At 45.2% G+C, this 17,834-nt stretch overlaps 1 protein-coding gene across 1 annotated transcript in view; it reads right to left on the bottom strand.

Annotated features, from left to right (window-relative positions):
- NPHS1 (NPHS1 adhesion molecule, nephrin) overlaps positions 1-17,834 on the bottom strand; it is a 49,097-nt gene that overhangs the window by 3,828 nt on the left and 27,435 nt on the right. Inside the window, exons 19-27 of the mRNA XM_081922937.1 lie at positions 14,907-15,078; positions 13,840-14,011; positions 9,048-9,199; positions 8,557-8,668; positions 7,084-7,265; positions 5,643-5,699; positions 2,293-2,415; positions 1,472-1,496; positions 680-770 (exon numbers count right to left, since the gene is read on the bottom strand). Coding sequence (XP_081779063.1) covers positions 680-770; positions 1,472-1,496; positions 2,293-2,415; positions 5,643-5,699; positions 7,084-7,265; positions 8,557-8,668; positions 9,048-9,199; positions 13,840-14,011; positions 14,907-15,078 — 1,086 coding nt within the window. The remainder of the gene's footprint in view (positions 1-679; positions 771-1,471; positions 1,497-2,292; positions 2,416-5,642; positions 5,700-7,083; positions 7,266-8,556; positions 8,669-9,047; positions 9,200-13,839; positions 14,012-14,906; positions 15,079-17,834) is intronic.

The following is a 17,834-nucleotide window of genomic DNA, read 5'->3' as shown; positions in this document are numbered from 1 at the left end:
TCTGTTGCTTCCAAGAACTTCATTGGCTGGTGTAAATTATCCCTATTACAGAAATTGGATTGACTGATGCAGAATTCTGAAGTCCCTGTAAAACTGACTGTGCATTGTACCCAGCTAAGGGTGGAACCATTGAAATGAATGGGCCTACATTACTCATGTCCATTAATTTCAATGGGTCTACTCCAAGTAGGACTAACATTGAACATAACCTTGTTGCACAACACTGCAACATTTACTTTTTGGGGGGCTGAAGTCTTGATGTTGAATGGGTGTTACCAGTGAGCAGAACCAGTTGCCTTTGTCTCAATGTCAAGTTTGCCTCCCTTGGGGGGAAAAACAGCAAACTTAAAAAGAAGCACTGGGAACAAAGGATGGAGCTGTTCCCCACCCCCACCCCGATAGATTTATTTTTCTTTGTGGTTGTTGTATTCCTGGACTCTTGTTGCCATGGTTGCTGCCTTTTGTACCAGCTTCTGCACCCATGCATCTCCAGACCATCTGCAGACCACAACAGGCAGTCTATATTCTCTATATCATGAAAAAAAATCACCTACTAATCTCAGCCAAGGAAGATATTGCTGAAGGCACAAGACTAGACCTGGCTGGGTTCTTTTTCTGGTCCTACATGCTACCTGGATGTTGTACCCACAATTCCCAGGCCCCAGAGAGATGTGCTTACCTCAGAGCTATGGTCCTCCAGCTGGGCTGTCCGTGTGCCGAGTTTCAGCCATTTGCTTACTGCGTAGTTGTTCCCAAATCTCACCTTTCCCCTGAAATAGCAACAACATTCTGGGGAGGGGGGTCAACTAGGGCGAATGAGGAATGCCCCACTAATCTCAGTCTGCCCTCAGTCAGCCCCTGCCTGCCCGTCTTACTTACAACAAATCAGAGGGTAGCTCTTCCTCTCATTAGCTCCACCTCCAAATCTCATTGGCTCTTGATCCACACCATTGGTTTCACCACCTTCAATCCTCCAAGTCTTATTGAGCCGCTAGCTACCACTCAGTACCCTATAAGCCTTTTCAGGCTATGGCACTGGTGTCTAGTGGTTTAGCGGTTGATTTTGCCTAAAAGTTTTTTTTGGGAGGGGAGAAGATCTCCTGGGCCTTTAACAGCCACATAACCAGGAAAGAAAATTGGTCAGTGCATTGTCCCTCCAGACGTGCTGCTGTGAAAGGTTTCACCTGAAGAGCTGTTTGACGGTGGAGACTGACTCAAGAGGTAGTGGAGGTATTTAAAGCAGAGGGTTGACAGCCACCAATCAGGGATGCTCTGGTTGCATCCTGCATTGCAGAGCCTGAATTTAATGGGGTTAGGCTAAATGACTTCCACATCCCCTTCCAACTGGATGGTTCTAAGCAGCATCTCCTAGTCTCACTGTTGCTACATGTGCAAAAGATAATAATGGGGAAAGTGGTGGGCAGTTCCCCCCCCCCATGGCCTTCTTCCCTCCTGCCCAGTTAATACTTACTTGACTTCTTCTTGGGTTCCATCAACTGCAAGGAGAGAGAGAAATAAAATAAAGGTCATACAAAGGCAGTGGGTGGGTGGGAGGGAGTCAATGGAGTCCAACACTGTGGAAGGAGCAGCTCCCCCATCCGAAAAAGTTACAACATTAAGGGGAAGGGGGTGAGTTTAGAGAAAATGCACATAAGGGAAATGGATGGGGAGGAACAGCATTCAATTTGCATCTAAAGGTAAACCCAACTAAGTCACACTTTCTGAAATTATCCCAAAGCAAAATGCAGTCATTCTTTGACATTCACTGGATTTTGCAATACACCACGCAGGACGTGGGTACAAAAATGCATGTACTGGTGCAAAGTGTGTGCACAATGCATATATCTGTGAAAATAATAGATTATTTAAGGGAAATTCCTTTGCAAATATATATATATCAGGAACAAGGTGCATAAACACAGGTGGCTATTAATACAAATTCACATGAAAATGCTGGCAAATTATCATTTGGGCTTTAAAATGACATCACAAGCTGATGTGAAAACAGGGAGAGCTGAACAGAAGACTGGGAAAATGAGAAATGGGGAGAACCTGGACAGATTCACTCCTTGCTACTTAGGTGGGACATGATAGCGGTGTATAAAATAATGCAATGGCATGAAAAATGTGGATAGGGAGCAAAAACATTTTTCATGTTATTAGAATTGGAGAGCCAGCCAATGATTCTGAATTTAACTTCAGTGCCCAGTGTTTCCAGGGCTCTTATGCAGAGCAGACAGTGTGAACTTCCCCATGCTCCATTCCTAAGTAGTGAGCTATGGGTCTGCTTACCTTTGAGAGTTCGGACCTGTCGCCGGCAGAGTAAACAGCCCAGGAAGGACAGGTTGGAAACTATCAGAAGAACCCCTAAAGCGCTGAGGAGCCCAACAAGAGGAAGAGGCAGCAAAGGGCTCACTGGGGAAGAATGAAAAAGTTTAAAAGGTGAGGGCACAGAGGAAAGCAGCTCCCTCGCCACCACCATGATGGTAATAATAATAATAATAATAATAATAATAATAATAATAATAATAATAATAATAATAATTTATTTATACCCCGCCCATCTGGCTGGGTTTCCCCAGCCACTCTGGGTGGCTTCCAACAGAACACCCAAATACAATAACCTATTAAACATTAAAAGCTTCCCTAAACATGCAGTCCTCCTTTTACTGCAACCACCTCCATCGTTTTACTCCACCTCCATCGTTCTGCCCGGACACTGAGGTCCAGCACCAAGGGCTTTCTGGCGGTTCCCTTGCTGCGAGAAGCCAAGTTACAGGGAACCAGGCAGAGTGGCACCCACCCTGTGGAACGCCCTCCCACCAGATGTCAAAGAGAAAAATAACTACCAAACTTTAAGAAGACATCTAAAGGCAGCCCTGTTTAGGGAAGCTTTTAATGTTGAATAGGTTGTTGTATTTTAGTGTTTTGTTGGAAGCCACCCAGAGTGGCTGGGGAAACAGCAGATTTGGACAGAACTGTTAGGGCCGGCTATACCATGAGACATTACTCGGGCAGCGTATCACGAGGAACAGAGCAGGATGGGAGAAGACAGAGATGTCCCATTGTCATGTGCTGGCCCTAGGAATAGTTTTACTGCAGCCTTCCTGCTGTCTGCCCCTCTACCCCCAAAACCTGAGTGTCTCATATACTCCAGCTGAGGAGAGGGAGAGGGCACAGGTTTGAAAGAAAAGCTTTTTTTTTTCCTTAAGGGAAATTAAAACTACACTGGTTTGCAAAGTGGTATGATAATGCGCTAAGTGATACAAGTGGAGAAGAGAGAGAATTTTGATTTCATTTGCATTTCAGTGAGAAACTGCCTACATACCAAAACGATATATTATAGAAAAGTGTGCATATAAATGCATATATTCATGAAAGCACATACAAAATGCATTGTGCTGGGGGAAATCAGTTGCAAAGATGTGTAGGCTGGTTAAAACCGCATACAAAAATATGCTTGCTAGGGTTGCCGTATTTCAAAGAGCCGAAAAGAGGACACATTTGCCGACTTCTGCTTTTAACTATGGATTTCTATGATGACTCTCACTTTACACACCCGTGAAAAAGAGGACGTGTCCTAGAAAAAGAGGACACCTGGCAACCCTTTGAGAAATCTGCACTGAAACCTTCACACGTTTTTAGGTGGAATTCAGTATTTTTTAGAAAAATCTCAAATGGCTGCAGAAAGGTGGAGAAGTACATTTAGGGTCAGAAAAATGAGAAACTGAGAGAAACCAAAATTGACAGATTCATCCATTCCTAGTGGTAATTGACTAATGACTGGTTTATCATTTTAAAAAAGTTTCCTGCTGGTGCCAGCGAGGAGGTTTGCCAACTGACCATACAGTCTGGTGTGGCCTGCTTCTGTGCTTTTAATCTGTGTGTGACCTACAGAAATCGTCACGTGACATTTTACACAGTATGGAGCATTGTCACTTGCTAATGTCTACAGTTCCCATGACTGCCTGGGGGGAGAGGAGCAGGTGCTGTTGAAAACGCTGGCAAACCTAACCAACATACTTGCATTTCCACATCCCGCACAGTAGACTCTGATCAACCATTGATCCATTATCTGGCAAAAGCAACCAGTATAAAAGATTGAAGAGTGCCTGGAAAATGCAATATCCCTGCAACAGGCTCACCGCCTCGAGCATATTGATGGAGCGTGCACATCAAATGGAAACTTTTACACATTCATTGTGCAATAAACTAAATGTGCCAGAAGCCGTATGCAATCGACAATCAAAGCTGTTTGTACTTGGTGCCAAAATGAAACCGAAACCAAAATCCAAATTGCAGAGAGAGGGAGAGAGAAGACCTGGAAAAATATCAGCATTGTGTCTTTGCAAATTTTCTATTGTTCTGCTTCTATACTAAACACTGGAGACATCACAGGGCTCAGGCTTCAGCTGCTAACCTCTTCTCTCACTCAGGCTCCCTCTGCATTCCAAAATATTCCTGTGTACTGTGGTACCTCGGGTTACATACGCTTCAGGTTACATACGCTTCAGGTTACAGACTCTGCTAACCCAGAAATATTACCTCGGGTTAAGAACTTTGCTTGAGGATGAGAACAGAAATCGTTCTCCAGCGGCACAGCCGCAGCGGGAGGCCCCATTAGCTAAAGTGGTGCTTCAGGTTAAGAACAGTTTCAGCTTAAGAACGGACCTCCGGAACGAATTAAGTACTTAACCCGAAGTACCACTGTATTACCATTGTACAGCAAACCTATCTCTGTAGACTAGAAACATAGGTTTGCATCTGTTGCTGTTTTAAGGAACACAGTGGTTGTTGGGATACTGACTGCTGTATCACACACTGACATTTTGACTTGAGAAATTCAGCAATTATTAATCATAGAATCATAGAGTTGGAAGAGACCACAAGGGCCATCGAGTCCAACCCCCTGCCAAGCAGGAAACACCATCAGAGCACTCCTGACATATGGTTGTCAAGCCTCTGCTTAAAGACCTCCAAAGAAGGAGACTCCACCACACTCCTTGGCAGCAAATTCCACTGTCGAACAGCTCTTACTGTCAGGAAGTTCTTCCTAATGTTTAGGTGGAATCTTCTTTCTTGTAGTTTGGATCCATTGCTCTGTGTCCGCTTCTCTGGAGCAGCAGAAAACAACCTTTCTCCCTCCTCTATGTGACATCCTTTTATATATTTGAACATGGCTATCATATCACCCCTTAACCTCCTCTTCTCCAGGCTAAACATGGCAAGCTCCCTTAGCCGTTCCTCATAAGGCATCGTTTCCAGGCCTTTGACCATTTTGGTTGCCCTCCTCTGGACACGTTCCAGTTTGTCAGTGTTCTTCTTGAACTGTGGTGCCCAGAACTGGACACAGATAACTAGATAATAGATAATTAGAGGATAGATAGTTAATAGATAACTAGAGGTGGAAGGTACCCTGAGGATCATCCAGTCCAGCCCCTGCAATGCAGGAAGATGCAGCTGTCCCTTACGGGGATTGAACCTGCAACCTTGACATTTCCAGCACCAAACTCTAACCAACTGAGCTATCCATACATTCAGCCCTGACTGCAACAGAGCATCAAGGCAGAGAGGGCCACAGCAGGAAATGGCTCTCTCAACAACATGGACTTCAACTCTACTAGTTGTTAACATTTTTGTACCTGGTTCAGGTAGAGATGGCGTTTTGGGTTCTCTGTCAATTGTTTCTTCCTCACTCCCTGGAAGAGAACACATTAAGCCATGATGGAACATATCTGATAGCATCAGAACAGGACAATTTGCCTAATACAAGGATGGTCATATCAATGTGATGATATACGCTGGGTCAGGAAGGGTAAGCAAAACCCCATACCTTCAGGAAAAAAGAATGGAAGTCACAGAAATCTGCCACTTTCCAGTACTTGAGTCACTGCTAACCCGCTCTTCTGTTGCAACCCAGCTCTACAGCATGCTTAGCATGTCAGTTAATCCAGGATCATTTTACCACTCTGTTTCTCATTTATTATATGCTTATACTTTCATTTAGAGATGCAGGTGGCGCTGTGGGTTAAACCACAGAGCCTAGGGCTTGACGATCAGAAGGTCGGCGGTTCGAATCCCCGCGACGGGGTGAGCTCCCGTTGCTCGGTCCCTGCTCCTGCCAACCTAGCAGTTTGAAAGCACGTCAAAGTGCAAGTAGATAAATAGGTACCATTCCGGCAGGAAGGTAAAACAGTGTTTCCGTGTGCTGCTCTGGTTTGCCAGAAGCAGCTTAGTCATGCTGGCCACATGACCCAGAAGCTGTACGCTGGCTCCCTCGGCCAATAAAACAAGATGAACGCTGCAGCCCCAGAGTCATCCGCAACTGGACTTAATAGTCAGGGGTCCCTTTACCTTTACCTTACTTTCCTTTAGGAACTCAGAATAATTTACCTGACTCCCTCTCCACCCCTTCCCATTTTATTATCCTCACAGCAACCACGAGAGGCAGGCAAGATTGAGAGAGCAACTGGCGCAAGGTCAGAAATTGATCACTGGACAGAGATTTGAACCTGGATCTCTCCTGTTCAAATGCAATGCTCAGCCTACTGCACAACACTGCCGATTACTTCTTGAAGTGCAGGCCACTGTTAGGGAGTCATTCATCCAGAAAGTGGGAGTAGCACTCAGAGCATGCGCAGCTTCAGCTGGAAGTGCCGATAAAAGGAAGACTTCCGTTTTCACTTTTTGCAGACGACTGACCAACAAGTGCTGTCTGCAATCTGCTGCGTCATGACTGCCGATAGACTGTGTCTGCCTACATCATTGCTAAAGAGAAAGAGGGAATGAAACATTACAGCTGTTGCTATAATGATTGTAAACAGTGCTACCATGATGCGTTTATGACCAATCAAGCAATATATCACTTGACTGAGTTTTACGGCGTCTCTGAGTGTTTCTTCTCAAGGTGTAGCTTCAGTTGCTGACCACTGCTTCCAGAAACTCTGCTAGATGGATGAAAGCTTCTAACAAGGTGCCTACACACAAGTATACTCACGCAGTGAAAGTGTGGTTGAATGTGACCTTTACTAGCCACACCCTTTTGCTGGCTCCATCCTTGCTAAGCAGTAAGGTGCTCCTTACCTGTAGTGGTGACACTCAGTCCTGCCCCACCATCAGCAAAGGCACTTTCACCAAGGGCATTGCGGGCATTGACAGAGACATTGTAGACGGTGTTTGGGCGCAGGCCCATCAAGGTGAATGCAAGAGACTGTGGCGGGAAGACATCCACATACCTAAAGCTGGGAGCTGCTGGCCAGTGGTACCTGGATGGAAGTGGGCGAAAAAGAGGCGCAATTGAAAAGTGTCATTTAATGTCCAACATCCCCATAAGAACATACACTCAGCCTGCTGGACGAGGACTCTTTTAAAGCCATCCAAGTTGGTGGCCGTCACTGCCTCCTCCTCCCTCCTTCCCATTGTAAAACTGATGGTGGTATTTGGTTCAAGAAACATGCTCAGGTAAGTTATTCTGCTTTTCAGACAGAGAGGAACACACAACTGCAGTTTCTGGCTTGCTTGTCCTGGCTACCAATCAGTTTCAAACCCAACTCAAAGGGTTGTTTTTGACCTCTGAAGCCTTGCATGGCTTGGGACCTCAAGGACCACTTTTTCACCATATGAACCACCTAATCCTGAGGTTGCCATTTAAGGCCCTTCTCTATTTGCTCCCTCCAAAAGATGTTTGGAGGGTGGCAATGAGAGAATTGTCAGTTTGCATTTCTTAGTGCAGAAAGTATTGATCTGATGTGTAGAGATCTTTCCTATTCTACTTCATTCAAGCTTCTCTGTGTGAAAGAAACAAGCAGAAGGTTTGTGATGTTTGTGTTATTCCTTCAGGGAAGCTGAGTACAGCTGGTTTACACTGGTTCTGTTATCTCTTTCAGTCAAGGTCATGCTGACTATAATAATAGGCCAGAAGGAGCCTGGGTCTTCACTTTCTCTTTCTATCTCTCTTCCTTCTGGTGTGGTGTTCTGTACATAGTGTTAAGGGGTTAGTCTGATATAAGTTATTGTAAGTTTAAGTTAAGTCTGCTGCAACTGGATTTCTTATGGACAGTGCCAATCCTGCATGTATTGGATTTGTGACCATTATGCTCATTTGCCTTCAGTAGCAGTAAAGCTCTGCTGGATGAAATACAATTGCCTCTGGTCTATTTTTGGGGAATCCTGCAACGTGTTTAAGTTGTTACTCTGCTACCTATACATTGGCATCTACTCTGGATCAATACTGAGTTTTTTCTGCAGTTTCCCCACTACTGTGGAATGCTCTCCCCAAGGAAGCTGCTCTGGGATCGACTTTGTCATCTTTCTGAAGCCAGACAAAGATATATTTACTTTTAGTCTAATAGTGCAAGAGCATACACTGTCATTTTGGCTTAATATTTTTTTTTTACCAAAGCTTATCCACAAGGGAGTCTTTGGAACTGTTAGGGAGCCAGGGCATCTCCTCACCAAACCAATTCCCATAGCTCCCTGTTTTAAACAACGGACCTGTTTCATTTTTAAAGATTCCCATTTGAGTAATGTTTGTGGCTTTTGCCAAATGACTCCTACCTGACACGAAAGCTTTGCTGAAGCCCTCCGTCAAAGCCAGGGCTCCACTCCAAAGCCAGCCAGTTGTGGGCAACACCTACAACCTTTAGCCCTGATGGTGGGTCAGGGCGGCCTGGTGAGAAAGAAATGAACTGTTTAAGAACTTGTAAAAAGGGATAGTGAGTCTTTGCCCCTCATATTCAGTTGATACATATGCCAAGTCTACAACTTAGATCAGGGGTAGGCAAACTAAGGCCCACAGGCCGGATCCGGTCCAATCGCTTTCTCAATCCGGCCCACGGACAGTCCGGGAATCAGCGTGTTTTTACATGAGTAGAATGTGTCCTTTTATTCAAAATGCATCTCTGGGTTATTTGTGGGGCATGGAAATTTGTTCATTTCCCCCCAAAAAATATTGTCCGGCCCCCCACAAGGTCTGAGGGACGGTGGACCGGCCCATGACTGAAAAAGGTTGCTGATCCCTGACTTAGATCTGGCCCATTTGTCCTTACTGGTACTAAGTAGCTGGATGTCGAGGGTATCTGTGCCCAGTTCATTGCTGGCTGTGCAGGTAAAGGTGGCGTAGTCAAGAACGGCGCTCACATTGGCAATGGTTAAGGTGCTGGTGTGCAAGGAGCCCTCATGTTCTGCAGCCACAGTATACCTGGAAGAAGGTAATGACGGCAAGAGATCAGGTAGAAAAGAATAATAGAATCCTAGAATAGTAGCGTTAGAAGGGACCACAAGGATCATCTAGTCCTCCAGGCACGAATTTGACAATGAGTGAGTGCTCAGGTTCTCCAGGGATATCTACTTACAAGACATCCACTCTGCCAGCTGGACTTCCAGGAGTTGCCAAACCTGCTGTTCATCCACCAACAAGTTTTCTGTGAGTCTTGCAGGTGACCAGGAGAAGTTCCCCACCCACCCAGCTTTCGGTCACTGCTGCCTCTACCATTCCTCAGCTACCCCCTTAAGAAATCATAGAGTTGAAGTGGTTTAGGTAGACTAGTGTGGGGCTCAAACCCACAACCTTGAGATTAAGAGTCTCATGCTCTGCCATCTGAGCTAGCTAGGCAGTCTCCTACTGATTGACAATCTTTCCAGATCTTTTGTGGAGGATAGCGCTATCAATGGCTACCAGCCACGATGGCTATGTTCTCCCTCCACAGTCATTGCTCCCTCAGTGCCAATTGCTGGGGGTCACAAGTGTGGGCTGTTGTTGTTGCTCTGTGTTCCTGCTTGCAGGCTTCCTGTAGGCACCAGTTTGGCCACTGTGAGAACAGGATGCTGCAGTGGCATAGCGTGGGTTGTCAGCCCCCTAACCCTAACCCCCAGATGTTGTGCCCGGTGCGGCCAGCCCCCCCTGCACCCCGCCACGCTACGCCACTGGGATGCTGAGTGGGGGTTGGCCATTAGCTGATGCAACAAGGGCTCTTCTCAGATTTGTATTTCAAGATCAAAACACAAATGATATCTCGCCCATTGAAAACAGAAGCTGAAGGCAAGTTGCAATGTAATGAAGCACTCTGTCAATAAGAACACAAGGACTTCATTTTCTGTGGGGATGGAGATCAAGAGCTACTTTTACAAAGAGAGAAGAGTGTGTCCTTCTGCATTGCTTCTGTACTGCTGATTCCGCCCCCCCCCCCTTATTTCTTAAGACTTCATTGTTAGATGTGTATTAAAGTCAGGGCTTTTTTTCCAAGCCGGAACTCAGTTCTGACACCTCTCATGTGGGCGCCATTGTCATTATAACAAGGGAAGTGTTCGTGGTAAGTTCTGGCACCTCTTTTTCTAGAAAAACAGCACTGATTTAGTTGTACCTGAGGTGAGTAGGTAATAACTTAGCTTAGGAGAATCTGTATTTTAGCATCCATTTCTTATACAGTCATACCTCAGTCTGCTTCATGTTATGTTCTTTCAGGTTACGTCACACAACAACCTGGAAGTACCGGAAAGGGTTACTTCGGGTTTCGCCGCTTGCGCATATGCAGATGCACAAAATGGCATCACGCACATGCGCAGAAGCAGCGAATCGCAACCTGTGTGTGCGCAGACGCACCGCTGGGGGACGCAGGTGGCTCTGTGGTCTAAACCACAGAGCCTAGGGCGTGCCGATCGGAAGGTCAGCGGTTTTAATCCCCGCGATGGGGTGAGCTCCAGTTGCTCGGTCCCAGCTCCTGCCAACCTAGCAGTTTGAAAGAATACTAAAAAGTGCAAGTACAGTGTTACCTCGGATTAAGTACTTAATTCATTCAGGAGGTCCGTTCTTAACCTGAAGCTGTTCTTAACCTGAAGCAAAACTTTAGCTAATGGGGCCTCCTGCTGCGCCGCCAGAGCACGATTTCTGTTCTCATCCTGAAGCAAAGTTCTTTACCCATGGTACTATTTCTGGGTTAGCGGAGTCTGTAACCTGAAGCATATGTAACCCGAAGCGTATGTAACCTGAAGCGTATGTAACCTGAAGTGTATGTAACCCAAGGTACCACTGTAGATAAATAGCTACCGCTGCGGCAGGAAGGTAAACAGCATTTCCGTACGCTGCTCTGGTTTCGGTGTTCGTTGCACCAGAAGCAGCTTAGTCATGCTGGCCACATGACCCGGAAAAACTGTTTGTGGACAAACGCCGGTTCCCTCGGCTTGTAAAGCGAGGTGAGCACCGCAACCTCAGAATCGTCGGCCACTGGACTGTCAGGGGTCCTTTACCTTTACCTTTTTTAGATATAATGTTATGCTTGCACATATATATTTTTGTTATGTTCTATGTTGTAAACTGCCCTGTAATATTATAATAATAATAATAATAATAATAATAATAATAATAATAATAATAGCCTTCTGGATCAGGCCAGTGGCCCATCTCTTCCAGCCTCCTGTTTTTACAGTTGCCAACCAGATGCACAGGAGAAGCCAAAAGTAGGACCTGAGAATAGCAGCCTCCTTCTCTCCCTCTGAGGTATCCAGCAAACGGCATTTGGAAGCACACAGCCTCCAGCAGTGTAGGCAGAGCAAAGACATCTGGGTTAGTAGCCAACAATAGCTCTTGCCCTTAAAATGCCTAAAGCAGGAAACAGGATAAAAATTGCTTTAAGGTTTAGGAGTGGAATTTGCCTGAAATGTTTTTTTAAAAAAATAAATAAAATAAAATAAAACCCCATTTTTAATTTATATATAAAGCATGAACTTACAGATAAGTGTTCTGGTTATTTTTAATTTCAGACATGCTTCATACTATTTATGGGTTATGGCTGACATTTAGCTGGAACAAATTAGACGCGTTAAGCTGCTCCACCCCCATTCTGCTATGCAAATCAGCACAGGAACATTAGTGGTATTTTAAACTTTTCCCAATTCAGTGAGAACTGGGCCGGTTCCAGGTGACTACCAGACCTCTTGCCAGGTCTTTATTTGCTTCGATTGGCCAGCATCCATGTCAGAACAAACTTCAGGCCAGAACTGAATCTGAGCCAGAACTGAACTGAACATTTTTAGTAGCACGGCTCCCATTATTCGCCTTCTGTTTCCCTACAGCAGGGTTGCAGCCCTTTGGACGTCTCTGGACTGCAGCTCCCATCATCCCTGACCATTGGCCATACTGCATGGGGCTGATGGGAGTTGGAGTCCAACAACATCTGGCAGGCAACAGGTTTTCCTTGCCCTCCCCCCTTCTGAGATGAAAACAACTCGGGTCGCATGAGCATCCCACACCTTCCCCTGAAATAATGTGAGGGTCCTATACAGATGCTCAAGAAACATCGAGAACACCTGCCATCAACAGCATATAAATTTTCCCTTGGCTTTTTTGCTGGCCCACATAGGCCCAGCATGGATAGCTGGCTCAGGTGAATATCTGATGTTTCCTCCCTTTATGGTCTTGATTTGTGGGCTACACTAAAATGAGGCTGCATTTTAAGCTGTATTTTAAGCCGTATTTTAATTGTTTTTGTTTTTTTTCTATTATGTTTTATTGTAATTTATATTTGGTGTTAGCTGGGGGGGCGGGGTATTAATAAAATATTATTATTATTGTTATTATCATCATCATCATTATTCCTCCTTCTGCTATGTCAGGACAGAGGAGCTTACTTTGGAGTAAGTGGAAGGGGGAGACAACTGAGGCCTGCAGGATGAAGGTAAGCCTGCAAGCAAGGCAGCGTTCCCCAGGATTGGCGGAAGGATGTTTGTCACTAGATGCTTGCCCCTGCAACACCTTCGAATCAAACAATATTTGACATTTCAGATGCATCACAGAAGACTTGCGCATTAGGCTCCTGCAGATGCCAGAGTTATTGGGGCACTTAACTAGGAGGGCACCAGGGGATGAGAGTGTGGGATGATGCTATAGCCTTACCACAATAAGACAAACTAAGGACACTGGGAAGGACATGATGCAGCAAGCCAAAGATCCATCTACTCCAGCATCCTATTCTCGCAGTGGCCAATCAGATGACAGAACAACCTGAGAGCAGGACATGAACCGCAACAGCATCCTCACATATCAGCAGTGGCCCACCCAGTGGGGGCAGACCCAGCACACGAACCTCCCATCAGCAGTGTTGCTGGTGTGTACCAGGAAGGAGAGGGGGGAATTGGCAGAAAGGTTGGGGCCACACAGATGCACCAGCAGAGCCGATCTAATGTGCCCACCAGGGCATCTGTGCAGCCGTGTCTTCGCCGCTGCCCTCACCACAGCCCCTTCTTGGCATACACCAGCAGCGCTTTCGCCAGGAGGTTATTGTTGTGGCTCTGTCTCACAGGATGAGCCGCTCCTGGCTAAAGATGGGAGGAGAAATTTAATTCAGTTCACATTTAAAGCCAGATTTGCTCCTTTCGAAACACTACAAGAGCCAAAACACAGGCAGGCTTTGAAATTTGCACTTATCCGGATTGCAGCGCAGTTCTCCAAACAATTTTTACAAAAATGCATATATTTGGGGGAAGAGTGTGGATATGCAAATGGGCATTATATATGGGGGAATTTTGTTGTTGCTGTTGTTGTTGTTGTTGTTGTTGTACCTGGCTGGGCTGCCCCAGCCACTCTGCAAACTGCTTGCAAAAATATCTGCAACAGTCAATACTGCATACAATAATGTGCTTATTAGGTGAAAATTGCACCAAAAGGCTAAAGAATTTCCATGCACTATTTTTCCTTTTTTAAGCAAGGGCTGGGGAGCAAATTGCTACAGAAAAGTGGAGAACCAAGTTTAAGACTGGAAAAATGAGAAAATGAAAGAACCAGAATTGACAGATTATTTTATCCCTTCTCATGCCTGTTATCAGGTTCCCCGCTCACATACCTACCTGTTCACCTGAGAACTCTCACTCTGGAGGTCAAGGGACACACCATTCTTGGCCCAGCTAAAGTGCACAGTGGGAACACCTTGAGCTCGGCACTGGAGCGCAGCCTGGCTTCTCCCATCTCCTGAAGCCGCCACTTTCCTCAGTCCAGGGCTCTTGATGATCTCTGGTGGGTCTGGGGTGCAAGTGAGGGGAGTAGAACAAGGAAGAAATCACAAGAGTGTTTGCAGCATTCATAAGGGAATGGTCTGTGAGAGACTGAGCATATTTGCAACAGCCACCAGAGTTTCAGCTCCAACTTCCAAAGCAATAAAACCACAGTATTTAATTCTTGATTCAATTTTACTGTGTAAGTTTATGTAAATCAGTGGGTATTATGAATTATGAGTTGTGTCCGATGAGAGTCCTACACAGACCCACTGAAACTAATGGGCTTTTCCAGTGGATCTACTCTACGAGCTCAAGGGGCTGGATCCCAAGTTAGTCTGAGTAGACCCTGTAAAAGTAATGGGCACAAATAACCATTCATTTCAGTGAGTTTTCTCTGAGCAGAACTGAGTTGAACACAGTGCTATGTATTGTGGAGTTTTATTACATGGGTTCAGATTTAAATTTTGTTGCTTTTATCTGTATCTTTGATCATTTCATAACACATGTTCATTTTAAAACAAAAAGGAATGTTAATTTTAGCTGTAATTTTTGATAAATATTTCACGCCATTTTATGACAACTGCTTGGGGGCTTTTGCTGTTTTTTGATTAAGCAATCTATACATTTTGTTCAAGAAGTAAAAAGCCCAGCCGGCCTTGCAAGCCTCCTAGTATTATAGATCTCGATGGGTTCTAGTCAGCTGCTCAGGGTAGGCCCATTGAAATTAATGGACCCAAGTTAGTCATGACCAGGAATTTCAGTGGGTTTACTCTGAATAAGACCAGCATTGGCTACAACCCAATATTTTTATATCTTTATATAATTGGAATGAAATAAGTGGTGGACATTGGACACAGGGAAGGTGGGGCAGGGCAAAATACAGAGGTTGGGGTTGCAGAAATACTAAGGAGGAAACTTACATCGAACAATCAAGCGGGCGCTACTCCTTGCTGCTGGGGAGATCCCATTGTCCGCCTGACACTCGTAGAGTCCGGCATGGGCTCGCTTTGCCTCCTGGACTCGAAGTCGCCCTATCAGCCCGTCTGACTGCAGTTCAATCCCCAGCTCTTCCAGGCTCTGCTCCAAATCGTTCTGGGTACAATATCAAGATAAGAGGGATCTGTTCTTGGTACTGACTGGAGCACATTTGAGAACTGAAGCCTCTCTCTACAGAAATCCGGACTGCACTCTGGATATTAGTCAGTTGCTATCCTTCAATATCACTCATAAGAATTTTAATATTTTTAAGGCAAGGTGCTTTGCAAGCCCCAACACTGTGCTTTCAAAGCCTCGTACACAGCACTTTGCAAGCCCCAATGATCAGCTTCTTGTCAGAGCTTGCAAAGCCCAGCCCACAGCTGACCTGCAAACCCCTTTGTGGCCCAGCTGCATCTTTACCTGCCCATCTGATGTCATACCCATTAGGTATAGGACAGGTGAATGTACCTTCATTGAAATAGCCTCATGGGACAAATGGGGAGCCTCCCTGTTAATCTGGACCCATCTAGACTTGCATTCTCAGCCATTATAGAAAGTTTATTGCACACAATGGTGCAGCCGTAATGGATTAAGGTGGGCAACGCTATCACCTTCTGTGTGATTTTTGTGTAAGCTGCCTGGACCTTTGTACAAACCTTTGCTGCTTTAGGCACTTTGAGTGGAGAGTTGCAGCAAATGGCCACAAAGCCAAAGCAAAAATGAAAGGCAGCAATTTTGGCAAGCCAGGGCTGGTATCAGGAGCCAGAGTCACGAGCAGGTCAACAATAAAACACCTGGGACTCAGCTACATTAGTAAAAAAAAAAAAACAGTGATTTGAATGCGTTACAAACATGCAACATCAGATGGTACTAGAGAGGGGGGGAAATCTAAGCGCTTTTCCATAGCAGTTTTTTTTTTCTTTTGTGATAACTGTTTAATTTCTGACTTATTTATTTCTTTATTCAAAGACATCAAAACAGCTCAGGCCTAGTGATCACATCAGCTCTTCCCAGTAGGTCTTGCCCCCAAAGAAGCAATTGTGAGGACCAAAGGTCTCCATCTTCCCATCACTCTCTAAGACTCTTCCCCTGGTTCCTTCTCCAGCACACCTTCATCTTATATTGCAATTTTATACTGTGAACCGCCCTGAAACCTGCGGGGAAGGGGAGCTGACAACAGCAGCAGGAAGAGAACCACCCCCCCCCCAGCTTCTTCACCAGCCTGACTCATCTCTGCCTCTTGCCCCGCCCCCGCCCCCAGCCTCTGCTTCTGCCTCTCATTCTGGACTGCTCTCTGCCACAGCTTCTTCCCACTCACTAAACCTTGTTGCCTCTTCAGCTTCTGACACCTCCTTCTTCCAGTCTGGTCCCTCTTTTCCCTCTGACCACTCATCTTCATTCCACCATCAATTCCCTGGCTCTGAACCTTCTTCCCCTGGGGGTTTCCCAGTCAGCCCATGATAGCTGTCATATGCCCATGTGCCCTGCATGGAGCACAAGTGATACAGCAGGTATCTCAATTACTCTCTTTTTTTCTCCCCCTTCCCAAATAGATTATGGCCATTCATGTTCCACGTCTTATGACGATCTGCCTACACAAGTAGTGAAATTATGCAAAATTGATGGAAAGGTCCAGCCCCATTTTCAATTACTGATTGAAACAAAAATGTCTATATGTGGGGGGAGGGATTAGTTGGTTCTTTGAGGGCATTGTGGGTAGGTTGTATGATTTATATTTCTTCCTCTTTCTTTCTGTCTCCCACCTATGCACCTTTGTGTGTATCACCCAGCTGAAGTCTGACCTATTGTCTTTGACTGGTAGCTATGAAATTTATTGATCTACTATACTACAGAATAGTTTTAGAACTAGGTGGAGGGGGTTAGGAGGAGACCATGTAACTTGCTCAGATCAGTTGCTTTCTCGGTGCTATTTATTAGCTCACACTGTTACTAAACCATTAATTAATTTATGCAAGTGACGTCAAATGGCTTTACATTTCATCAAATGTAAATTGCTTTATTTTAGGATGTTCTATTTTATATCTTTTGTTTTATTTTCTGTAAGTCCTATAAACTTTCAGAAGAGCATTTCATAAAACTGTTCAGCTTTGTACAATAATAAACCGAGCTATTAGATCCAGTCCTAATTTTGAACCTGTGGGTTTTGCTGGTTAAGCTTTACTCCTTGCTCCTCTGGGTTGCCACTGAGCAAATTCAAACCTTGACGGGGGGGGGGACCCAATGAGGGCTAGTGTATTGGACAGGGTTTGGCATGGCACCCACTGGCCTAGACTGCGTCACCAAATCAACAGTCCCTATCACTATTTTGCTTGTACTCCAAAGCATCTGCGGGGCACCAGGGTGAGAAAGGTCCTACAAAGCAAATGTGGGTAACCTCTGGCCCTCCAGATGTTGCTGGACTATGATTCCCATCAGGCCCACCTAGCATGGCTGACGGCCAGGTATGATGGGAATTGTGGTTCAGCAACTTCTGGAGGGCCAAAGGTTACCTACCCATGCTCTAAAAGAATATCAGGTCACACAAAACAACACCATATCCTTGGAGCCTTTCCTGCCTGTTAGCTACAAAAACTGACCTGTCACTTTCACTGGCTATAACCCCTGCCCCTCACATAAGAAATGGGGTTGTGTCAACTGGCTAGGAGCTGCAGGCAAAAAATAATAATTCCATTAAAATAAGCGTCTTCCAGCTGTCAGCACCCAGGAAAGAAGCATGCACAATTGTAGAAATATACTGTAGAAACTATTTTATTTTATTTTATTTTATTTATTTTATTTTAGTCCATAGAGCCTGCAATCTTTTGTTTTATCTCATTTGATCTTATTATACACAGCTTTTGGCTGTGAAG

This window comes from Podarcis melisellensis (genome assembly GCF_964234715.1).
Source record: "Podarcis melisellensis genome assembly, chromosome: 8".
Classification (NCBI taxonomy): Eukaryota; Metazoa; Chordata; class Lepidosauria; order Squamata; family Lacertidae; genus Podarcis; species Podarcis melisellensis.
Note: the sequence above shows the minus strand (reverse complement) of the source record. Positions and strands in the feature narration are given on the sequence as shown.